We start from the raw sequence: 22058 nt of genomic DNA, 5'->3' as shown, positions 1-22058 counted from the left end.
AAGCAAAACTGAGAGGGACAATTACTGTAAAGAAAGAATGCAATTCAATAATATCCTGACATGCTGGAAGAATAGATCAAAATTAAAATTTAAATACAGAAAGGTAAAATACTACAAAAAATTGTAATTAAATTATTTTCTAAAAATTATACACAATCTTGGTTTACATGCAGTTCATAAGAAAGCATTTTTATTAGGGCTCTATTGGTCACAAGAAAATTAAGTTCATCACTGAAAATGTTTAAGGAGACTATATAGACCATCTATCAGATATTTCAAAGACAAATGCTAGGTAAAAAACGTTATCTGCGCCATCTGTTCAATTCAGCAAGTATTTATAGAGGGCTTACAATGTGCCAGGCACAATGCTAGGGTCTGGAAATGCATTGACGTCTAAGGCAAACTTGGTTCCTGCTGCCCCCAGAGAGCTTCCTGGATAGTGGAACACTGTTATGTCAACAGACGGATGATGCAACATAACTGACCTAGTAGCAGGGCACCTACCACAGATCTGGGAGAGGAAGAGAAGACTCTCTCAGCTAAGTGTTTGAAGAGAGGTATTGGAAGTTAGCTTTTTAAAGGTTAAAGAGAAAAGAGATGCAGGAAGATCGAACATCTTACATAAAGACCTAATCCTCACTAGGTCAGATAAGCAAAAGAATGATATACTAGAAAACTAAAAGGAGTTCAGCGTGGCTAAAGCACAGCGTATAAGGAGGAAAGGGTTGGTGACAGGATTAGAAAGGTGGTCCAGCTATGTAGTACCCCAAGAGCCCTATTAAAATCAGTATTCGAAGAATGATGGGGATCTGAGGAATGGTTTAAGAGAAGAATGAAATTATCTGATTTGCCTTTTAAAACCATCACTTCACTATAAAAAAGAGAACATGATACATGATCAAAGAAATGCTAAAATGCTTTGGAAAGGAAGAGGTGGTTAATAAATGGTATTTGTATGAGTAGATACCCATTTGGAGTAAAATTAGAATCCTATCATACATAAAAACAAGTCATGCTGTGTTAAAGACTCAAGTATGAGAAGTAAAATGTTAAAATGACTAGATGAAAATATGTTCATGAGACAGAAGGAGGAAAAAATTTATTAAGTAAGATGCACACAAGTACAAAACTAGATTTAACTAAATTAAGACAAAAATATTCTATTTCACAAGACAGTGTAAACAAAGTTAAGACAAGCCACAATTACTGAGAAAAGATTAGTGTAGTGTTTCTAATTACAAAAAGATTAGTATCCATACTATATAAAGGACTCTTACAAATCAATAAGAAAGACAAACACAATAGAAAAATATAGGTAATTCACAAAGAAGAAATACGAATGGCCAGAAGCAAACGAAAAGATGTTCAACCTTACAAGTAGTCAAGCTAAAGCAAATTAATGTCATAATTAAATTTGATTACACTCATCACATTGGCAAAAACTTTAAAATCTGAAAATGCCAGCTGTTGATGAGAAAGTGTGGAAATGGAGACACATATAGTGCTGGTGGGTACAATCACTTTGGAGAACAATTTGGCAACATCTAGTAAAACTGGTCATGTACCTGCTCTAGAGGCAAATAATCCCACTTATAAATATATACAGTAGAGAAGCCCTTACACTTTGGTGTGTTTTTTAATGATAGAAATTAAGAAGATTCTCGATTTTCTTTCATGGTGAAAGGATAAATAAATTGTAATATATACTTACAATGAAATAAAATAAACTAGATCTATATTTACTGAGATGGATTAATCAAAAATGTTGAATGAAACAGCAAGTTGCAGAGATATACATTCAATATACATTTTTACATAAATCACTAAAACACAGTACAGTGCTATATATTGCAAAAGTATAAAAACAAGGAAGGAAAGGATACTCACCAACCTCAGAACAGTGGTTCCCTAAGAGTAGGGGGAAAGGAGAGACAAAACAAGATTGAGAACAAAGGAACAAAGAGGGGCGCTACCATGTATGAACAACCTCCTGTTTCTTCAAAAGAAGAAATATGAAATTTTCTACATGTTTGGAATTATTTCACGGTTGAAAGCATATTATTACATGCTACAACATGGATGAACTTCAAAAACATGCTAAGTGAAAGAAACCAGACACAAAAGGTCATGTATTATATGATTCCATTTATATGAAATATCTAGAATTAGCTAAATGCATAGAGACAGGAAGCAAATTAATGGTTGCCAGGGGCTGGGGGAAGGCAGGGGTAGGGAGTGACTGTTTAATGGATACAGGGTTTCTATTTGGGGTGATGGAATTAAATAAAGGTAACTGTTGCACAACACTGTAAAAGTAACTGTAAAAGTACTAAATGCCACTGAATTATATGCTTTAAAATGGTTAATTTTATGTTATATGAATTTTAGCTCCTCAATTTAAAAAAAATTGTTTTAAGCATGTTACACTTCTAGGAGTAGAACAAGACTAAAAACGGAGTAATCAGCGAGGAGACTCTCAAAGTAATTATGAGATGATTCAGTCTGAACTCTGACAATGGCAGAGAAGTTGTAAAAAATGGATAAATTCAACAGTTGTTTTTCCAAGAGGACTTTGTAACCAATTGTATGAGGAGACAGAGGAATTGGGAGCAGCCAAAAGAGAACCAAGATTTCTGATTTTCTAGTGTAAGTAGAGAGCATGCCATTCCCAATGAAGGGCAACACAGGAGAAGAAGTAAGTTTTAGAGGAAAAGTATTAATTCGGTCTGGAATATGCTGAGTGTGCGATGTCTATGGACTGTATAAATAAAGATATTTTGCAAGTAGCCCAGGATAACCTAGTCTAGACTTATATGTAGACTGTAACTGAGGCCATGGGAGTAGATGAGATCACTCTGGCAGTAAAATGAAAATAAAATGAAAACAAAAAGCTGTAGTATAAAACCCTAAGGAACACCAACACTAAGATCCTCCAACAGAGACCTATAAGAAGTAGAAGCCAAGAGAATGTTTCAAGGAGGAAAGAGTAGTCAAAAATGCCCCAAACTGCTGAGATACCAAAATAAGCACTGAAGTAGGTCTTCAGGAATATGGTGGTCTTTAGAGATTTTAGTGAGAGCAATTTCCTGCCAAGCTGCAGGAAAGCCGAGTAGGAAAAACACTTCAAAGGTTGAATAACCCAATATCCTCGATATTAATGATATAGGTACCAATAAAATCAGAGAAGCTTTAGCAAGAAAGAAGAACTGAGAAGGAAATGAGAGATGATAACCTATCCTCCTGAGAATCACAAAAAGCCACTTACCGCAGACCTGAAAACCACACTAGTGTTTCTCAAATTTTTCCATCAGAACTACCAAAAATGCAAAAGAAAGTCATTACACAGCCCTTGCCATCTCAGGGTAGGCAATAACTCTAAGGTATATAATTTGTTCTTAAAAATCCATGTAAATTATGCATTCTATTCATAAAAACAGGAATGTTTATTTTAATCTAAAACTGTTTTCTCCTATTTTCAATTAAAATTATTGTTCTAGAAAAGTGTTCCATGTTTATCGTGCAACTTCCCATACGGCCCTCCCACAATCCTCACACACCCCATATGCATATACACGCCATATACTCCCACTTTGAGAAACATGGAAGAGGTGTTTCATTCCACAAGAGTGATGTCCTCTGGGAATCTCTGCAGAAAGCATCTGCCAGAGCACAAGGCCCGTGAACTGCAACATGACCTGTAAACATTTCTTCCTTTCATTTTTCTTAAAACTATCTTCTTTAACCTTCAAAGTATGTTTCAGATTTCATGGAATTGGATGGCTACATCCATGTTGAGGGGACTTTAATTATACCACCTCCTCATCTTTCTTGACTAAAGAGTCCTAATTTATCAAGTACTCTTTACATGGAGGTTGACCCAATACTTTCAAATCACTTTTCTCTACACCTTTCCCATACATGTCCCAAGGTACAGACATGGTTTGGTAAAGGGGCCCTTATGCCTTTGAGACAAAGACAGGTTCAGCCTAAATGAGGTCATGAAAACAAAACATCAAGTTCCCAGTGCCCTAAGAGTCTAAGCCAATGACCTACAGAGTGTTCCAGCTGATCTTAATTTCCCTGGCACAGCACAGTAAGAGTACTGTAATATAATGCAAAATGTCTCTAAAGAGAAACTAGATACTGGCCCAAGTCTTGCCAATACACAGTTAAATAATATCAAAGTACCCCTTTCATCTGAATACTGGCTTCACACGCATGTGTCATCCTTCCCAAGAGTGAAAGTAATCTTCCACTGTGAATGTGGGTTGATTGAAAAGCTTTTACTGGACTTAGTCCCATAAAGCATACATGCTTTTTAACTGGCACTCCTGGGCTGCTAAGACTGAAAATGCTTATAAGGAGACCAAAGAGGCAAAGAACAGTATTTATTCTAAGCAGGGGTTATCCAAATTTAGAATGTGCTAATAGTGGTAAATCAATACCCAAATGTTTATCCTGATGAGGATCTCTTTTAACATCTAACAATATCAGACTTCTCCCAGTAACTAAACTAAATTCACATTCCTAAGTTTCCTTCCAAACTCTTTATCATTTATATTAAACTATCAGTACATTCTCAAATACTCCCTCATTCCTTCCCTTAATAATAACTACTTCCTCTGCTCCTTCCCCAGGCATTAATTCATTCATTTATTCTTTCATTCAGCAAAATTTACTGAGGGCCTATTAAATGCCAGGCATTTCTCTATCTGCTGGAGATTGAGTAGTATATAAAACAAAGTCCCTGCCGTCACAGGGCTCATGTTCTAGTGCAAAAAGGCAATGGGAGAATAAACAGATACATGCGTGAACATGTAATATGCCAGATTACAGTAAGTGCTAGAGAGAAAAACTAAGCTGAGTAAGGGAGAAAAGAGTGCAGAGGTAGTAGAAGGCAATGTCAATCTTTGAACTCCATCTGAGCTAAAAATAGTTTTTAATGATCCATCATCCAGTAAATCAACTAAAGTGTCTCATAATGTAACTGAAAACAATGAATGTAAACCACCTGACTTGGAAAAGATTTGTCACCCAATCGTATTCATTCACTTTCTCAGTTTCTGGACAATTTATCAACAAGGCTTTACCACTAACGATATGGTACTCTTTCACTTAAATATATTTTGTTCAAAGTAAAACACTCAGAAAAATATGAGGGAAAAGTGTTAATTTTATCACACTTTGGCCAAGCCAACATACTGAAGAGGCTTTTGCATTATTTCCAATTTTTTTAATAAAATGCTTTTGTCTTATAATGTGCTTTAAATGTATTTTCATCAAAAGTTTAGGGATGTATACTATCTACATTAGCCAAGACATGGAAGCAAGCAACAGATGAATGGATAAAGAAGATGTGATATGTATATAGACATGGAATATTACTCAGCCATAAAAAGAATGAAATAATGCCATTTGCAGCAACATGGGTGGACCTAGAGATTATCATACTAAGTGAAGTAAGCCAGATATAGAAAGACAAATATCATATGATATCACTTACATGTGGAATCTAAAATACGATACAAATGAACTTATCTACAAAACAGAAACAGACTCACAGACATAGAAACAAACTTATAGTTACCAAAGGGAAAAGGGAATAGGGGAGGGATAAATTAGAAGTTTGGGATTAGCAGGTACAAACTACTATATATTCAATATCCTGTAATAAACCATAATGGAAAAAAATATGAAAAAGAATATACATATATAGCAAACTGAATCACTTTGCTGTTCACCAGAAACTAACGCAACATTGTAAATCAACTATACTTCAATAAAAATAATTTTTTAAATCCTTCTAAGTTAAACATTAAAAAAAAAGTTTAGGACTGTAAATTTAGTTCATTCAGTTTAAGAAAAATGTCAACCATATAATTGGAAAAGTTAGTCCTCACTCTCAAATCAATCAGCCAAATCAGATTAATGTTCTATCAAATAGAGTCCAACTTTACTTTTCAATTCAAACAGAGTTATCAATATGCATTCTGAGAAAAAATATTTTAAAGACCACTAAAAATTCATTATGGAATACAGCTTTTAAAAGAAATAGCTGAAAGCTTTCAAAATTAAAATAGTACAGAATTAAGAGTTCTGAGGAGTATGACAAAGTGCTAGGAAGGCCGTGGGGTTCCTTTGGCAATTGTGTGAGGGTACATTTCTACCTTGATCTTCAGCTTTTGGGTGTAATTTTTAACAATTAAGTATAAAATTAGAAACAGCTTCATTAATTGTAGTATTCATCATGATAAAATTTTCTTATGGTTTTAATGAAAGCAAATGGTATATACTCTTAAAAATTAGTCTAGCAGCTAGTATATTTTATTAATAGAAAGTGGAAAATACTAACATATTTTATGATAAAATAGGATGGAAACTGACTGGAATTAATATTTCATTATATGATTTGATAAAACAGGACAATATTAAGACACAAAATCTGAAAGAAATTATGTACAAATTATATCCTTAAGTTTTATCCAATTTATCTTCAAATATTTGGTAGTCTCAAACAGGATTTCTGTTACATTTAAAATAATCCGAGCTACTAACTTTTGTAGATGCTGCAGCACACCGTCCAAGCCTGCCCCCTTCAGGAGTGAAGCGCTAATTCTCCCTGCTGTTAGTGTGTCAGCCACTAAGACCCAGCTAAGTCCTCCCTGCCTGCCATTGCTCTCAGCTGAAGAGAGCCACCATGCCCAAGATCAGGTCCTTGCAGGGCAGCCCAGCCTCTGAGCCCTAATTCTGAACAATTCTGTAAGACCATCCCAGCTTGAGCTCCTAGGGGATCAGCTGATGCCTCTCTTGTGGCTGCACTGCAGCCCAACTTGTCCCTGTGTCCATCCCACAGGCATTGTTTCCAAGGGCTCTGAGCCCCAGTAAACTTCTTGCAGGCAAACCTAGGCTCCAAGTCGGCTTCCCAGAGAACTTCCCTCACCCACAGCACTAACCTATATATAACATCAGATGTTTGCAGGCACATTTTTTTTTTCAGCTATGGATGTGTCTCAAGTGGTGAGAATAGTGGAAAATACATCACAAAAGGCCATTTTCAGCATTCAGTATTTCCCACTGGTGCGCTATTTGCTTTGTTCTTAGGAAACTCTCCCTCAAAGGCTATATATGTTTGACAACAGTCAGTAGAGGGAAGAACTGAAGTCAGTAAATGAAAATTGAAAAATGAAAAATGAAAACTGTCATTACTCCCATCACATCATCATATATCTGAATTTAGAATGTTTCAACACTAGCCAAAATCCTTATTTCTAACTATGTCTTCCCTTAACAGAAGTATAAGGCATAAAAAGACAGGAGCCCCTTCTGATTCATGGTACTTTGATTAATCATTAAAGGAAGCTTTCCCTGCGTGTGATGCCCTAGAGGTTTACATGCCCCGGGGTAATGCACCAAGTGAGAAGGTTACTGTGAACACAGGTGGGTTTTAGGAAAAAGTACAAATGGAAGATGAGGATTTGAAAGCTGGTTATCTTAAATCTTTAAGTTTGTAAATCTCTTGGAAAGTCTTCATGTATATCCATGGTGTATATGTCTCCCCATTTCTACAGCATGAGCACTGGCCTAAATCATTTACCAATGACATAAACAGGTAACAATTAAAACATTTGCTAACATCTACTCCTTGCTCTAAGAGACCCGTATTATAAACCCAATTGATAGTCCACTTAATTTTTCCTAAATGTGTGGGTTTTTAACACTATACGCTGGAAGTATAACAATTCACCATGTACTTTTCACTTACAATTCCATTAGATAAGAATAATGATTAAAATCAGAAATATATCCGTTAATGTCATTACACATGATCAAAATTTCCTATGCGTGTAACGAAAGCAAAAGACATATACTGCTAAAATCTCACTGGTCCAGAAGCCTAGTATATAACTTTGTTTTTGTTAATAGAATCTGTTAACAAAATTAGAAATACATTTTAAAATTTGATGAAGAGGAGGAAGATGATTAATCATGATTAGAATAAATATGTCAAAATATAATTTGTTGGCTTCCCTGGTGGCGCAGTGGTTGAGAATCTGCCTGCTAATGCAGGGGACACGGGTTCGAGCCCTGGTCTGGGAAGATCCCACATGCTGCGGAGCAACTAGGCCCATGAGCCACAATTACTGAGCCTGCGCGTCTGGAGCCTGTGCTCCACAACAAGAAAGGCCGTGACAGTGAGAGGCCCGCGCACCACGATGAAGAGTGGCCCCCGCTTGCCACAACTAGAGGAAGCCCTCGCACAGAAACGAAGACCCAACACAGCCAAAAATAAATAAATAAATAAATAATATAATTTGTTAAATTGGTTTTAACTACTTATCTTCATTAATCCATTTACTCATTAATTCTTTTAAGGAAAGAACCCAAGAACAACAAAACCAAAGCACTTTATTTGGAAAGAAAGACAGTAATTAGAGCAAATAAATAAATGAGACAATTCAGATTATGGTAAGTACAACCAAGGAAATATACTAGGAAATGTGATAGGATGGGAAAAAAAAAAAGGTGTAGAGGGATACTTTAGTCAAAAAAGGCCTCCTTGATGAGATGATCTTATGCTGATATCTAAAGAATAAAGAGTCAGCTTTGTTAAGAACCAGGAAAAAAGGTTCCAGATGGAGGAAACAGCCAAGCTCAAGGCTCTGAGGTAGAAAAAAGCTTGCCAAGTTCACATTCAGGTAGGACTGTCCCTCTACTGTGGCTGGAGTATAACGAATAAAGAGTAGAATGCAAGTACAGTTTAAGACATAGACAGAAGCCAAACCACATAGAATCCTGTAGGCCAAGGTAGAATTTTGAATTTTATCCTAAGCTATCAAAAAGTTTTCAACTAGAGAGTGAGATAATGTGATCTACATTTCTAAAAGTGCATTTCTAACAAGTGTATGGAAAATGGACCAAAATAAGCTGAAGTATCAATAGAAGCAAGGAGGCCATTTATAAGGTGCCTAGATGTCAGAAGACAGTAGCTCAAGTTGGGATGGTAGCAGTGGAGACAGAGAGAAGTTTATGGATTCAAGTATATTGTGATGAAAGATGTAGCAGTACTTGACAGAAGGCCAGAAAGAGGACTCCTTGGTTTTGGCTTGAGTGATCAAGTGGATGACTTGAGCGATCAAATGCATGACTTGAGCAAGAGTTGTTTAGAGAAGGTCTTAGAAGTTATGCCTACCTCAAACCCTTTAAGCCAAGCACAACCAGGTGCATACTGAACCTATGCCAGCCTCCAATGTTCATATCTAATCTCATACCCTTATTTCTAAGTTTAAATACAGTTTCACCACCCAACCTGGCCCCTCCCAGATACAATACTTTTTCTGACTCCCTATTATTTGGACCTAGACTTTGATGCACAATTTCGAGTTTACTTAGCCCCTTCCTGCCCACATCATCTCCATAAAGGTGGCTCCTGTGCACCTTGCCCCATGGCACCCAAATGTTCTCTTCATCAAAGGAGGTGTGGTAACCACGTGAGAAGATCTGAACAAAGACTGAGAGGGAACTGCTGGGGCCAATGGGACCAAAAAAGCCTCCCGTCTACTATGAAATCATTAGTACTTCAAGAGCCATTAGAATCACTTGCTTTAGGAATAGAATAAAATTGTAGCACTCTCAGGCCCAGAAAGTGTGGTTAATAGGCTCATATCACATCACTCAGCAGCAGCAGGACCATATTAAAAACTAGGTTTGTGGATTCCTAGTCCAATATCTTTCAATTACATCATATGGCCCCACATCTTTCCATAGAAACTGTATTAAAAACTGGTGCACAGGATGTTGTAAATCTACCATCTGGGGGAGCTATTGTGGGTTAAAAAAACTTTTACTGCCTGCCCTAACAACCTAACCACCACATCTAACATTACATCTATGGAAAAATACATGTGAATCAACAGCCAACTTTAAAAGGATCTTTTGGAATAGACAGAAGCATTTGTAAACTAGTTAAGAATATTAATCCTCCTATTTGTGTTTATTTTCTCTGTGGCTTTGAAAACTACTCAATGAGTGGAACCAAAGGGAAGGACAAGAAGTAAAAGATGCTCTCCCTATGTCAGCTCACCTATTTGTCTTCTAAACTGATTCTGGAAGCTTCCCTTCTGCTCCCTTTCCTTAGCAAAGACTTGTGGCCATTTCCTAGGTTCTCCATTGAGCCATCCCTTACCTAGAGTACCAAAAGGACAATTCCCAAGTCTGCTTATCCTCACTCAAATCAGTGCATACTTATACAATGGAGTTTATTACTATTCCATATAAGCTGACATGATTCAAAGCAACAACCATAAAACTGCAGAAAGCTTTTTTATATTAAGATCCACATTTATATTGAACCATGAATGACTCCAATTTTCCTTCTCCTGATAGAACATAATATATGCCCCTAGAGAAAAACAAACCAGAAGCTGAGCTTTCAAAGAAGTAAAAAATAAAAGTCATGTTGCAGATAAAGGTTGGACTGCAAGTGTATCCTGCAAATTAACTAAAAATTAGAGGCAACCTTCAAACTGGAAATAAAACCTTGACGAGCAGAAGATCTGCTAGGCGATTTAAGTTTTAAAATAGGAAGAGACAGCTGTCTTCTGTTACAGACAAAGGTAACTAGCATGAAGTAGGGAGGATCCTGAGTTGATAGGTCCTGTCATCAGAGGCCAAGGGACCTCAATAAGATGCAAGCTCAGGACAAGGACCAAGGAATATGACCATCACTGAAGGGTGGCATCAACTGAAACCACTGTCAAATAAATGCCCTTCACGTGAATTAAATGATTTGAGGCAAAGGAGTTGGATACTGTGAACTGTGGAGGCTAAGTCAGCCAAATTAATCAGTGGGTTGCCATGTATCATTCATATATTATAAGAATTTGTTTGTGTGTCAACTGTTTTTTGCTTGAGCTTTTTTTCCCTAGGGCACTAGTTGTCCATTGTTTCCTCCCACCTCCATACATCATACCTACTGAACTTGCACTTCCTACTCACAGAATTTGTTCCATAACCCTTGCTGAGTGAACGGTCCAGGTCCCTGTGTCCCCTTGGCCACAGCTGACTGAATAAGAGCGGAACACACTGGGCTAACAGCTCTCTCCAAAGATAGATTCCCGTCAGTTACCACATGCTAAACCAGTAATAGGAGGAAATATTTATTCCAATAGGGGTGGCCACTGGGGGCCACATGCAGTGACATGCAATCAAGACAAGCAAGACTGTAGAGAAATGTCAGAGGATGAAATGGATTTAGAAAAAGAAGCAGAGACTATGTGCTGTTTTTATGGGAAAACAAAAGAGAGAGAATGGAGAAAGTGTCTGTTATATTTTCTGCAAATATATGAAATTTACGTTTCATTTTACATTATATAGGATTTTGTAAAATGGCCTAGGGGACCTATATACAATTGATATGCTGTTTCCATAAATTTAAATTGCCAAAGACCTAATTTAAAGATTTTGAAACATAACCAGCTTGTAATTTGAGGATTTCATGTATCATTCCAACTAAGAGAATTTGATTATGAATGATTTTAAATGATACCAAGGAATTTTTATTTTTGTTAGGGAATAATGGCATGTTGGTTAAATGAAAAAATGTACTTTTCAGCAATGCATACAAAACTAGGTAGGGATTCAGTGACAGGATGTCCAGGTTTTACATTTTTTTAAGTAATTTATTTATTGTACTTCAACAAATACAATAAAAATTTCAAAAAGGAATAGATGAAGTAAATGGGACAAAATCTTGATAACTGCTGAATCTGTAAAACGAGAATATGGGGGCATAGTTCATTGCTTTCTACTTCTGTGTATATTGGAGAAATGAGTATTTGAGTTTGGATAATGCAGCAGCCACACAAGAACCACACATACAAGTTTCGCACCGTACAAATTAAGATCATTACTGACATCATGAAGGAATGACATCAGAGGCCGTTTAATTTGGGGACAGAGATGAACTTATTTTTTGATAGTACCTGACATGTGAGATGAAAACGAAATCAAAGGCAGAGCATGTGGAAAATAATTTCTTAATTATTTGGAAGATAGTTTTTATTTTCCTGAGATATACAAAAAGGTTTAACTCAATATGGAATAAACCAAAAACAGTGTGGTGAGGGGCAAACACATTCAGAAACTACATTCTTTTTGATCTTCCTTTATCTAAACTGTGGAAGCATGGGCAAATCACTTCCTGTTTATGTACTTTAAAAAACAAAATCTTAAAATGTGGATGACAGACCCACTTCCTGGCTTTAGTGTGACTGTGGACTGTAAACTGCACACAAAATCTGGTTATTAATAATACTAATAAAACTTACTTGTTGATAGATCAATTATTTGATAGATTTTTCATATCAATTTTAGGGAGAAGATAGAAGAAAGCTGGAGGAAAAAAGCACAAAGAGACAGTTATATTTGAGGAAGGAAAAAAAAAAAAAAGGAATCCAGGTCCTTAGGTGGAAATTATCAAATGGCATTTGTTGCCTCTGCTTTTGTATTATGGGCAGAGTTGTAACTAACAACAATTGATATAGGTTTATTACTGTGCTACTCTTATGGTTCTCAATTTCTGTGGAAATTGTACCTTCCTAAAAAAGGGCTGTCAAAGCCTCAAGAAATCCAATTTTCATACCTCAACATAATAAAGGCCATATATGACAAACCCACAGCCAGCATCGTTCTCAATGGTGAAAAACTGAAACTATTTCCACTAAGATCAGGAACATGACAAGGTTGTCCACTCTCACCACTATTATTCAACGTAGTTTTAGAAGTTTTAGCCACAGCAATCAAAGAAGGAAAAGAAATAAAAGGAATCCAAATCGGAAAAGAAGTAAAGCTGTCACTGTTTGCAGATGACATGATACTATACATAGAGAATCCTAAAGATGCTACCAGAAAACTACTAGAGCTAATCAACAAATTTGGTAAAGTAGCAGGATATGAAATTAACACACAGAAATCTCTTGCATTCCTATACACTAATGATGAAAACTCTGAAAGAGAAATTAAGGAAACACTACCATTTACCACTGCAACAAACAGAATAAAATACATAGGAATAAACCTACCTAAGGAGACAAAAGACCTGTATGCAGAAAACTATAAGACACTGATGAAAGAAATTAAAGATGATACAAACAGATGGAGAGATATACCATGTTCTCGGATTGGAAGAATCATATTGTGAAAGTGACTATACTACCCAAAGCAATCTACAGATTCAATGCAATCCCTATCAAACTACCAATGGCATTTTTCACAGAACTAGAACAAAAAATTTCACAATTTGTATGGAAACACAAAAGACCCTGAATAGCCAAAGCAATCTTGAGAAAGAAAAACGGAGTTGGAGGAATCAGGCTCCTGGACTTCAGACTATACTACAAAGTTACAGTAATCAAGACAGTCTGGTACTGGCACAAAAACAGAAGTATTGATCAATGGAACAGGATAGAAAGCCCAGAGATAAACCCAAGCACATATGGTCACCTTATTTTTGATAAAGGAGGTAAGATTACACAATGGAGAAAAGATAGCCTCTTCAATAAGTGGTGCTGGGAAAACTGGACAGCTACATGTAAAAGACTGAAATTAGAACACTCCCCAACACCATACACAAAAATAAACTCAAAATGGATTAAAGACCTAAATGTAAGACCAGACACTATAAAACTCTGAGAGGAAAACATAGGCAGAACACTCTATGACATAAATCACAGCAAGATCCTTTTTGACCCACCTCCTAGAGAAACGGAAATAAAACAAAAATAAACAAATGGGACATAATGAAACTTAAAAGCTTTTGCAGAGCAAAGGAAACCATAAACAAGACGAAAAGACAACCCTCAGAATGGGAGAAAATATTTGCAAATGAAGCAACTGACAAAGGATTAATCTCCAAAATTTACAAGCAGCTCATGCAGCTTGTAATCAAAAAAACAAACAACCCAATCCAAAACTGGGCAGAAGACCTAAATCGACATTTCTCCACAGAAGATATACAGATTGCCAACAAACAAATGAAAGGATGCTCAACATCATTAATCATTAGAGAAATGCAAATCAAAACTACAATGATGTATCACCTCATGCCAGTCAGAATGGCCATCATCAAAAAATCTACAAACAATAAATGCTGGAGAGGGTGTGGAGAAAAGGGAACCCTCTTGCACTGTTGGTGGGAATGTAAATTGATACAGCCACTATGGAGAACAGTATGGAGGTTCCTTAACAAGCTAAAAATAGAACTACCATACGACCCAGCAATCCCACTACTGGGCATACACCCTAAGAAAACCATAATTCAAAAAGAGTCAAGTACCACAATGTTCATTGCAGCTCTATTTACAATAGCCAGGACATGGAAGCAACCTAAGTGTCCACTGACAGATGAATGGATAAAGAAGATGTGGCATATATATACAATGGAATATGCCATAAAAAGAAATGAAACTGAGTTATTTGTAGTGAGGTGGATGGACCTGGAGTCTGTTGTACAGAGTGAAGTAAGTCAGAAAGAGAAAAACAAATACTGTATGCTGACACATATATATGGAATCTAACAAAAAAAACAAAAATGGTTCTGAAGAACCTAGGGCTAGGACAGGAATAAAGACACAGACGTAGAGAATGGACTTGAGGACATGGAGAGGGGGAAGGGTAAGCTGGGACAAAGTGAGAGAGTGGCATGGACATATATACACTACCAAATGTAAAATAGCTAGCTAGTGGGAAGCAGCTGCATAGCACAGGGAGATCAGCTCGGTGCTTTGTGACCACCTAGAGGGGTGGGATAGGGAGGGTGGGAGGGAGACGCAAGAGGGAGGAGATATGGGGATATATGTACACATATGGCTGATTCACTTTGTTATACAGCAGAAACTAACACAACATTGTAAAGCAATTATACTTTACAAGTCAAGATGTTAAAATAAGTCATGAGGATGTAATGCACAGCATGGTGACTATAGTTAATAATACTGTATTGTATATTTGAAAGTTGCTAAAAGAGTAGATCTTAAAAGTTCTCAACACCAGAAAAAAAATTTGTAACTATGTATGGATAGATGTTAACTAGACTTATTGTGATCATTTCAGAATATGTACAAATATCAAATCATTATCTTGTACACCTGAAATTAATATAATGTTATATATCACTTTATATATCTCAATTTAAAAATAATTTTTAATAAAAATTTTTTAAATTAAAAAAAAAAAAAAAAGAAAATGAAATCCGATTTTCAGGTCCTAGCTGTGACACCATCAGCCACATAGCATTTCTTAGCCTCAACTTAGTCGCCTGTAAAAGAAGAGTGCTTCACCTAGATGATCTCAAAGATCTCTTCCAGCTTGAACATTCCATGACACACTGTTTTTCATAGGTGATTTTTTATCTTTAAAATCTTCAGTAGCTTTATTTTGAATTAGTTATCCTACATAAATCCTGGAAAGCAATTAAGCAGAGCTACTACACAAACTGAGTCCAAGCACAAAAATAACCTGGGGGGAGACAAACTCGATAAAAGAACTGATTCTTTTGCAAGGGCTAAATATATCTTATTCTTTCCCTTTCTTCAAATAATAAGTGCTAAAGCATGATTTCCTGGTAAATTTCAATCAGAAATAGAAAAAAAAGTAAGACACCTAAATTCATAGGTTAAGTCACTTTTCATATAAAATTTAAATTGCAGGTAACTTTTCTGAACCATGTATATGGAACATACACTTTAAATCTGCTTCATTGATAAACCCAAAGAAATATGCTTAAAAAATATATCTGGCCAGTACTATTAAAAAAAAGTGGGGAGAGGGAATAAAGTATCCAGATTTTATCTCAATCTAGTTCTTATTTTAAAATAAAAATACTGAAAGCATACAGTATTGTATACTTTGAGACATTTTATTTGCAAAAAGAGATAAAGCATATCCTATTTGTGGCTTCAATGCATTTTACCACTCATGCATTATGAAGACATCTCAAATTGTAAAAAAAAAAAAAATATTTATGGCCTGTAAAATGATTTTTGACTGTGGTTTTGAAAGGCCACATGAAATTTAACGTTTCCAGTCTGGACTCTTTCAAACTTTCTGGTCATTTATTTATAAGTAACAAGTGCAATTCTTCACTTTTTCTATGGGGAGAAAAGAATTGCTAAAATGACTGGAATGGTTAAACAAAACAAATGAAAGAGAGACTATAAAGAAATGAGACATCGTCTCCTATAACGTTGCAGTCATAAATAATAGTCAATAGAAACCTAGCACATATAGTCATCTACCTCATCTCAACCAAAGGTCAGAGATAATTGGGCCTGAAATATCATCCTGTAAAAGGGTAATCTGTGTCACAAAGACTGAGCTTGGGAGAATTACTGACAGAGTCATCTGTTCCCAAAACCTCCCTCATTCCAAAGAACTGAGTATATACAAAGGAATAAAAACAAAGGATCAGTTCTAAATGCAAAGTCCAGGTGGGGAAAAGGGAACTAAAAGAATGCAAAAAGGAACGTTCCTCTTCCCCAACTCTGGGATAAACTTCTCTTCATGGGGACCCCCAACCTTCGGGCCACGGAAGAGAGCAGGAGCAGGAAGGGCACTTCTCAGGTGGAAACACCCCTTTGGGACTGGTCTCCAGGAGTCAGGCCAGAACTCTGCTCCTGCAACAGCACAGCTGTCTGTGTGGGCGCAGTGCTCTCTGAAAAGGTCACCGTGGAAACAGGACCCAAGGCCGAAGCAGGAAACTGGTCAGAGTCAAGGGTAGCATAGCACCCTTCTCCCATGTTGCCGATTTGCTGAACCTGATCTGAAGAAATGTTATTCCCCAAGATCAGGCGTCTTACTCTAAGATGATGACTACCCATACTTAGGCCACAACCTTTACTTGACCCTGACACTCACACCCACTCTCTTTCTCGTTTTTCTCCCGCTATTAACTTAAGCATAAAACATTCTCTCCCTATTCAAAACAAACGCTGCCCCTTGGACACATCTGGTAGATGAGGCATTCTCCCAGTGCTCATTCACAAAATTAAAGTCGGAGTAGACCCCGTCCTCTCTCCTTCCTCTGTTCAACTCCTAAGTCTTAACCCAACCCCGAATCAAAGCCCCACCTTGATAAACACCCTTCGAGTGGCATTTTTGCCCAGCTCAGTGCCTCAGCGCCTAGGATGGTGCAAGGAACATAGCAGGCCCTCCATAAATAGGGAAACAATGTATTAAATTCCCCAAATGCCTATTATGCCATCATCAGATATTTCCTTTTCCCATTCTGGATCATAGGGACAGTCCAGAATCGATTTTTTCCACCACCATGATGCACAGACAAATCTATCATCTACATTCCCATCTTACATCTTAACCCCAAAGCCAAGCTCTTAAAAGGCCCAGACATTTCAGCAGGGCTGTTTTTTCCTTGGGCTCTGTCTTTACAGGTCCTGAAAGAGTCTCCTCCTTGATCATCTCCCCATCCAAAGTCTCAGTCCCACATACTGAAGGACTTGCCTCCCCCATCAAAGACTCTAATTCAGAACATACCTCTGCTCCGGGAATATTTACTCCCACTTTCTCCAATCCTTATCCAAAAAGCACATGTACCAATTAAACTGCAACCCCCTCCCTCTCCCCAAAAAAACAAGTATATAAGCCTTATTATACCAGACATCCATCAAAATACAACATCCCATGGAATGCTTCTCTACTGTCTCTATTATTACTGTATGTTATCAAGATGGGGCATTTCCTTCATTCCCATGGAATGCTTCTCTACTGTCTCTATTATTACTGTATGTTATCAAGATGCGGCATTTCCTTCATTCCTAAAACTATAAACACACATTATTGAACCCATCACAGGTAGTAAAAGTGCTGAAAAAACGAAAGAGAACAACAGATGGGGGAAAATAATTGACTGTCTTCTCCTCTCTGTTCATTATCCCTCTCCTTGCTGCAAGCATCTGACTATTTAAATTTATTGCGTCTACCCTTGCAAGAACAAGGTACATTTTGCATAGTGAAGCTTCTCTTTGTTTTGTTGATTCAAAATTGGGAGAAAAAAATGAAAATAAAAAAAATTAAAAATAAATTTGGAGAAAGCATATTCAAAGAGATGGGATTATCCTAGGATACATTAATTTTTTTTTCAAAAAATGTATAATTGTTTTGGATCTCCCCATAGTTGCTTGGTCCTTGATGTCTAATTTGCTCAAGTCAGTCCCAAAATAGAAACTTGAAAAGAAAGAAAATCATAAAAATTAAGTTCATAAGCTAATCATCACTTACAAGTCATCTGCCTTCTGCAGCCAGTAGCCTCCAAACTGAGGAATTCGCTGAAAGAAAATCTGCGGAGTCCAAAACTCCTATTACCTTTCACCACAGTTCACCATTATCACTTTCCTTTAGTAAATAAATTTGGCTTGGGTTGAAAACGTGAAAGATTAAAGAAGGTATTAAAAAGAACCAGTCAATCCCCATCTCACCACAACACCACTGCCAGCCCTTCCAATTTTTGACTTAAAATCGTTCAGCTGTTATCATATATAACTCTCCCACCCACAATGTGAATAATAATAGCTCCCAGGCTCTGTACTTTACATATATTCTTTCATTTAACCCATCCCAAAAGCCTGACATGTAAGTTTTAAAGTTCCCATTATACAGATGTGAAAACTGAGACCCTGAAGGAAACTAATGGCTACGAACTGTATCAGTCAATAGAGTTATTTAAAATAGGCCATGCTAGTACTTTGTTAATAGTGTAAGAGTATCTTAAAGACTAAATGGATGTAGAACTCCTAAGATTTTTGAATTAGAACACTTTTAAATGCATACCTGTTTTTTCCTTGAATTTGCTTTGGGAAACAGGCCTGCTGACAACACAGATGTAAATGGAGAGCAGCATAGCTCAGGAAAAGGGTTTGGAATAGATGGCATTTCCAGAACATCAAGATCTTTCTTTTTTCTCCTACACCAAGAGAACATAGAGTGTAATTTACATAAAACAGAATGTAAAATATAATTGCTGTCAGGATTAAAAAGTTAAGGCCAGCATGCACCACTCTGTGACAACACTAATATTATATAAAGTATATGGCAAAGGTCTGTGGTGTACTTTCTATGGGTCAAAATAAGTTAGTTAATTGATATAAATCAATCTTCTTTTGTATTCCTTTTTTGGGGGCCTTTAAAAAAAAAATCACCAGGCCTGGAAACCCCATTTCCAGCACTTCTGATAATTTTCCTGAAGCTGAAATACAGACTACAGAATTATTGATGCAAAAATCATCCTGAGGAGCTAGACATTGTTTTGCATCCACTAAATTGACGAAGTCTATAAACATTTACTGAATTCATCCCTATGCTATTTTACTAATCACTTTTGGAAGTTATGGTTTATTAATTATAGCTGTGGTTCATCGCACTTCAAATTTCATTCACAATGTTGCCCACACACAGTCTGTTGATTTTTCAAGTGCTTATAGATACTAAACTGCAAGGCAGTGTTTTTGAGAAGGTTAAGTGAATAGAACTTGCTGGTGTTAATGCACTCTAGTCCACTGCGGAGTAATTTTAACTTCAGTGAAGTTGAAGCACTTTGAAAATCTGAAGAAGAAAAAAAAAAAAAGCACCACTTAAATGTATGAATATAAAGGACTACAGATTTTTGTATTGTTGCAGCCTTTTTCTTTCCTGAAGTATGTGCGAAATTGTGAACTCTACAGGCACTTAGTGCTGAATGCTATGGAGACTGGGAAACCTTTTAAAGCCTCTATTCTTTCCTGCTGAACAGCAAGACTGCTCAAATGTCAATCCGTGCTTTGCCTCTCCAGGGTCGCTGTAAGACTCTATGTGGGAGGTGAACTCATTTATTCTATGATTTTTTTTAATATATGAAAGAAAAGGATTTTATTTTTAATGCAGGACCACGAAGCAAGAAGGAAGGGGGCTGGCCAGCCTGGAGCTCGGCCTCCTAGTTCACACCGACGGGCAGAGGCGAGAGAGATCCGAAGCTCTCAATGAAACGGTGATGCTATTTATAAGGCTCTGAGAGATCGCAATGTCCTGCTGATCCGGTAGGAGCCAGCTCAAAGGCAATTGTCTTCAGAGAGTTTCACAAACTTGGCCCAGCTCTGGGCACATGGCTCGCCCCCTAGGACCGCCTCCTCACCCCCTCGCCGGTTGCCAACCCAGGACACTCCCCCGCGCCCTCCGAGGGCTGCCTACCTGTCTGCAGCACAGCCGCGGGTCCCGTCCGGAGGGGGCAGGAGCGCCCGCGCGTGCAGCCAGGGTGCCGGCACCAGGTCGCGGGCGTCGCCCCTCCCCTGGGCAGCGCCGCACACCTGGGCGGCCAGCGGCGAGTCCCGGGCAGCCGCCCGACCCGCGGCGCTCTGCCCATCTTGCAGGGAAGTGGTCATTGTCGCCGGCCGGGGAGCTCGGGCGTCATGGGAGACCCGGCGCGTGGGGAGAAGGAGGTCGGGCGGCGGGAGGCGAGGTGCCGGCTCGGCAGCCCGAGCACGCTGCAGGTGCGGTGGCCTCGCCGCCTGCGCTCCGGGCCGGGGCGGCTCAGACGCTCGGCCGGGCGGTAGGCGAGGCGGCGGGGGAGGGGAGGGGGCGGAGGAGGAGGGTGGGGAGAGGGGAGGAGCGGCCGGTGGGTGGGGGCCGCGGGCGGCGGGGCGAGGCGCAGTGGGGGCGGGGAGGGCGCCGGGCGGGCCCCGCTCGGGGGCTGGGGCGCTGGGGGGCGCTGGCTCGGAGCCCATGCCACCCGCGCGGGGCCCTGGCTACCGGCGCCCGAGGTCCGGGCCGCCGCCTCCCCAGGTGGGCGCCCGAGCGCGAGGCTGAGCCCGAGGTCGGGGCGGGCCCGCGCCGCGGGAGGTGGGACCCGTGTGAGCCGGCGCTCGCGCAGGGCTAGCCTGGCCGACTGCGGGCGGGGCAGGGGTCTGGGCAGCCCTGACCCCCAGACCCTTTCATTCTTCCTGCTGTGCTGTCTGAGATCACCTAAGCTGTCGCCGGGCCGCCATGACAGGCCCCACCGTGCCTGGAGGCCAGGGGACCAGGGGGCCGGGTTTGTCCCGGTCTTTCCCCCACGTGCCTCTTCTTCCTTCCACTCCGCAGCTAAACACACGGGCGTGGGGAAGGGGTGGACGGGGAACAGGGAGTACAATCGGTGTAGAAAACTACTGAGACGTTTGAGGATTCTTAGTAAGGTATGAGTAAACCTGACGTTATCTTGGGAATTAGAAAAATTAATTTTCTTCTGATAAAAGTAGCTCTCATTTACTGAGTCCCCACTCTGCCTAGTCCTGCTGCACCTCACAACAGCCTCATAAATTAGATGTTTACCCCATTTTACAGTTAAGGAAATTGGGGCTCAGTGTCATGGACTACCTGGTACAAATAGGGCTGGTAATAGTGCAGTCAAGCTTCCAACCCAGAAGATTCCATCCTCACCATCCAGACTGTTTGAAGTGGTAATTACATTAGGCTCACCCTCTGAGATAAGGCAACCCTACTCTGAATTCTTGGGTAGTAATTCTGTTTCTGCTCTTCCTGTAAGTGTCCCCATCCCACTGCACTGTTTGGGATTTTCACATATTTTACACACTCTTTGTTCTTTGACCAAATTAGGTAATATTTGTCCCTGGCATCTGTTACACCAGGTTTTCTTAACCTTCTCAACCTCTGCCCAGGGAAAGGCAAACACTGCCTCCTGAAGAAACTGGCAAAACCCCCTCCTCCATATCTGTGTGTTCACACACACACACACACACACACAGCCCTTGGCACCAACCACTGCTGACACCCAGGGTTTGCTCACCCCCAGCCTGTGAGAAACCTGGAGTACTCCACTGAGGCAGGAAATCTTTGAGTCAAAGAGCTTACAGAATCCAAGTTCTTCATTTTTCTGATGTCAAAATTAAGACCCAATGAAGAGCAGTACTGGCCTGGGTCACACGTTGGGTGTGGTCTGTAGGACACGTTATGCAATGCAACGGCTAAGCCCAGTAGTTCCCCTGAGGGATAAAATCAGTAATACTAATCATGATTATAGC

The 22058-nt window shown here is 39.0% G+C and overlaps 1 protein-coding gene across 1 annotated transcript in view; it reads right to left on the bottom strand.

The window, feature by feature from the left end:
• Nucleotides 1-20423, bottom strand: part of GRB14 (growth factor receptor bound protein 14) — a 124622-nt gene extending 104199 nt beyond the window's left edge. Inside the window, exons 1-2 of the mRNA XM_068544991.1 lie at nt 20233-20423; nt 18841-18973 (exon numbers count right to left, since the gene is read on the bottom strand). Coding sequence (XP_068401092.1) covers nt 18841-18973; nt 20233-20423 — 324 coding nt within the window. The remainder of the gene's footprint in view (nt 1-18840; nt 18974-20232) is intronic.
• Between the last annotated feature and the right edge of the window lie 1635 nt (nt 20424-22058).

This window comes from Eschrichtius robustus, chromosome 5, assembly GCF_028021215.1.
Source record: "Eschrichtius robustus isolate mEscRob2 chromosome 5, mEscRob2.pri, whole genome shotgun sequence".
NCBI lineage: Eukaryota > Metazoa > Chordata > Mammalia > Artiodactyla > Eschrichtiidae > Eschrichtius > Eschrichtius robustus.
Note: the sequence above shows the minus strand (reverse complement) of the source record. Positions and strands in the feature narration are given on the sequence as shown.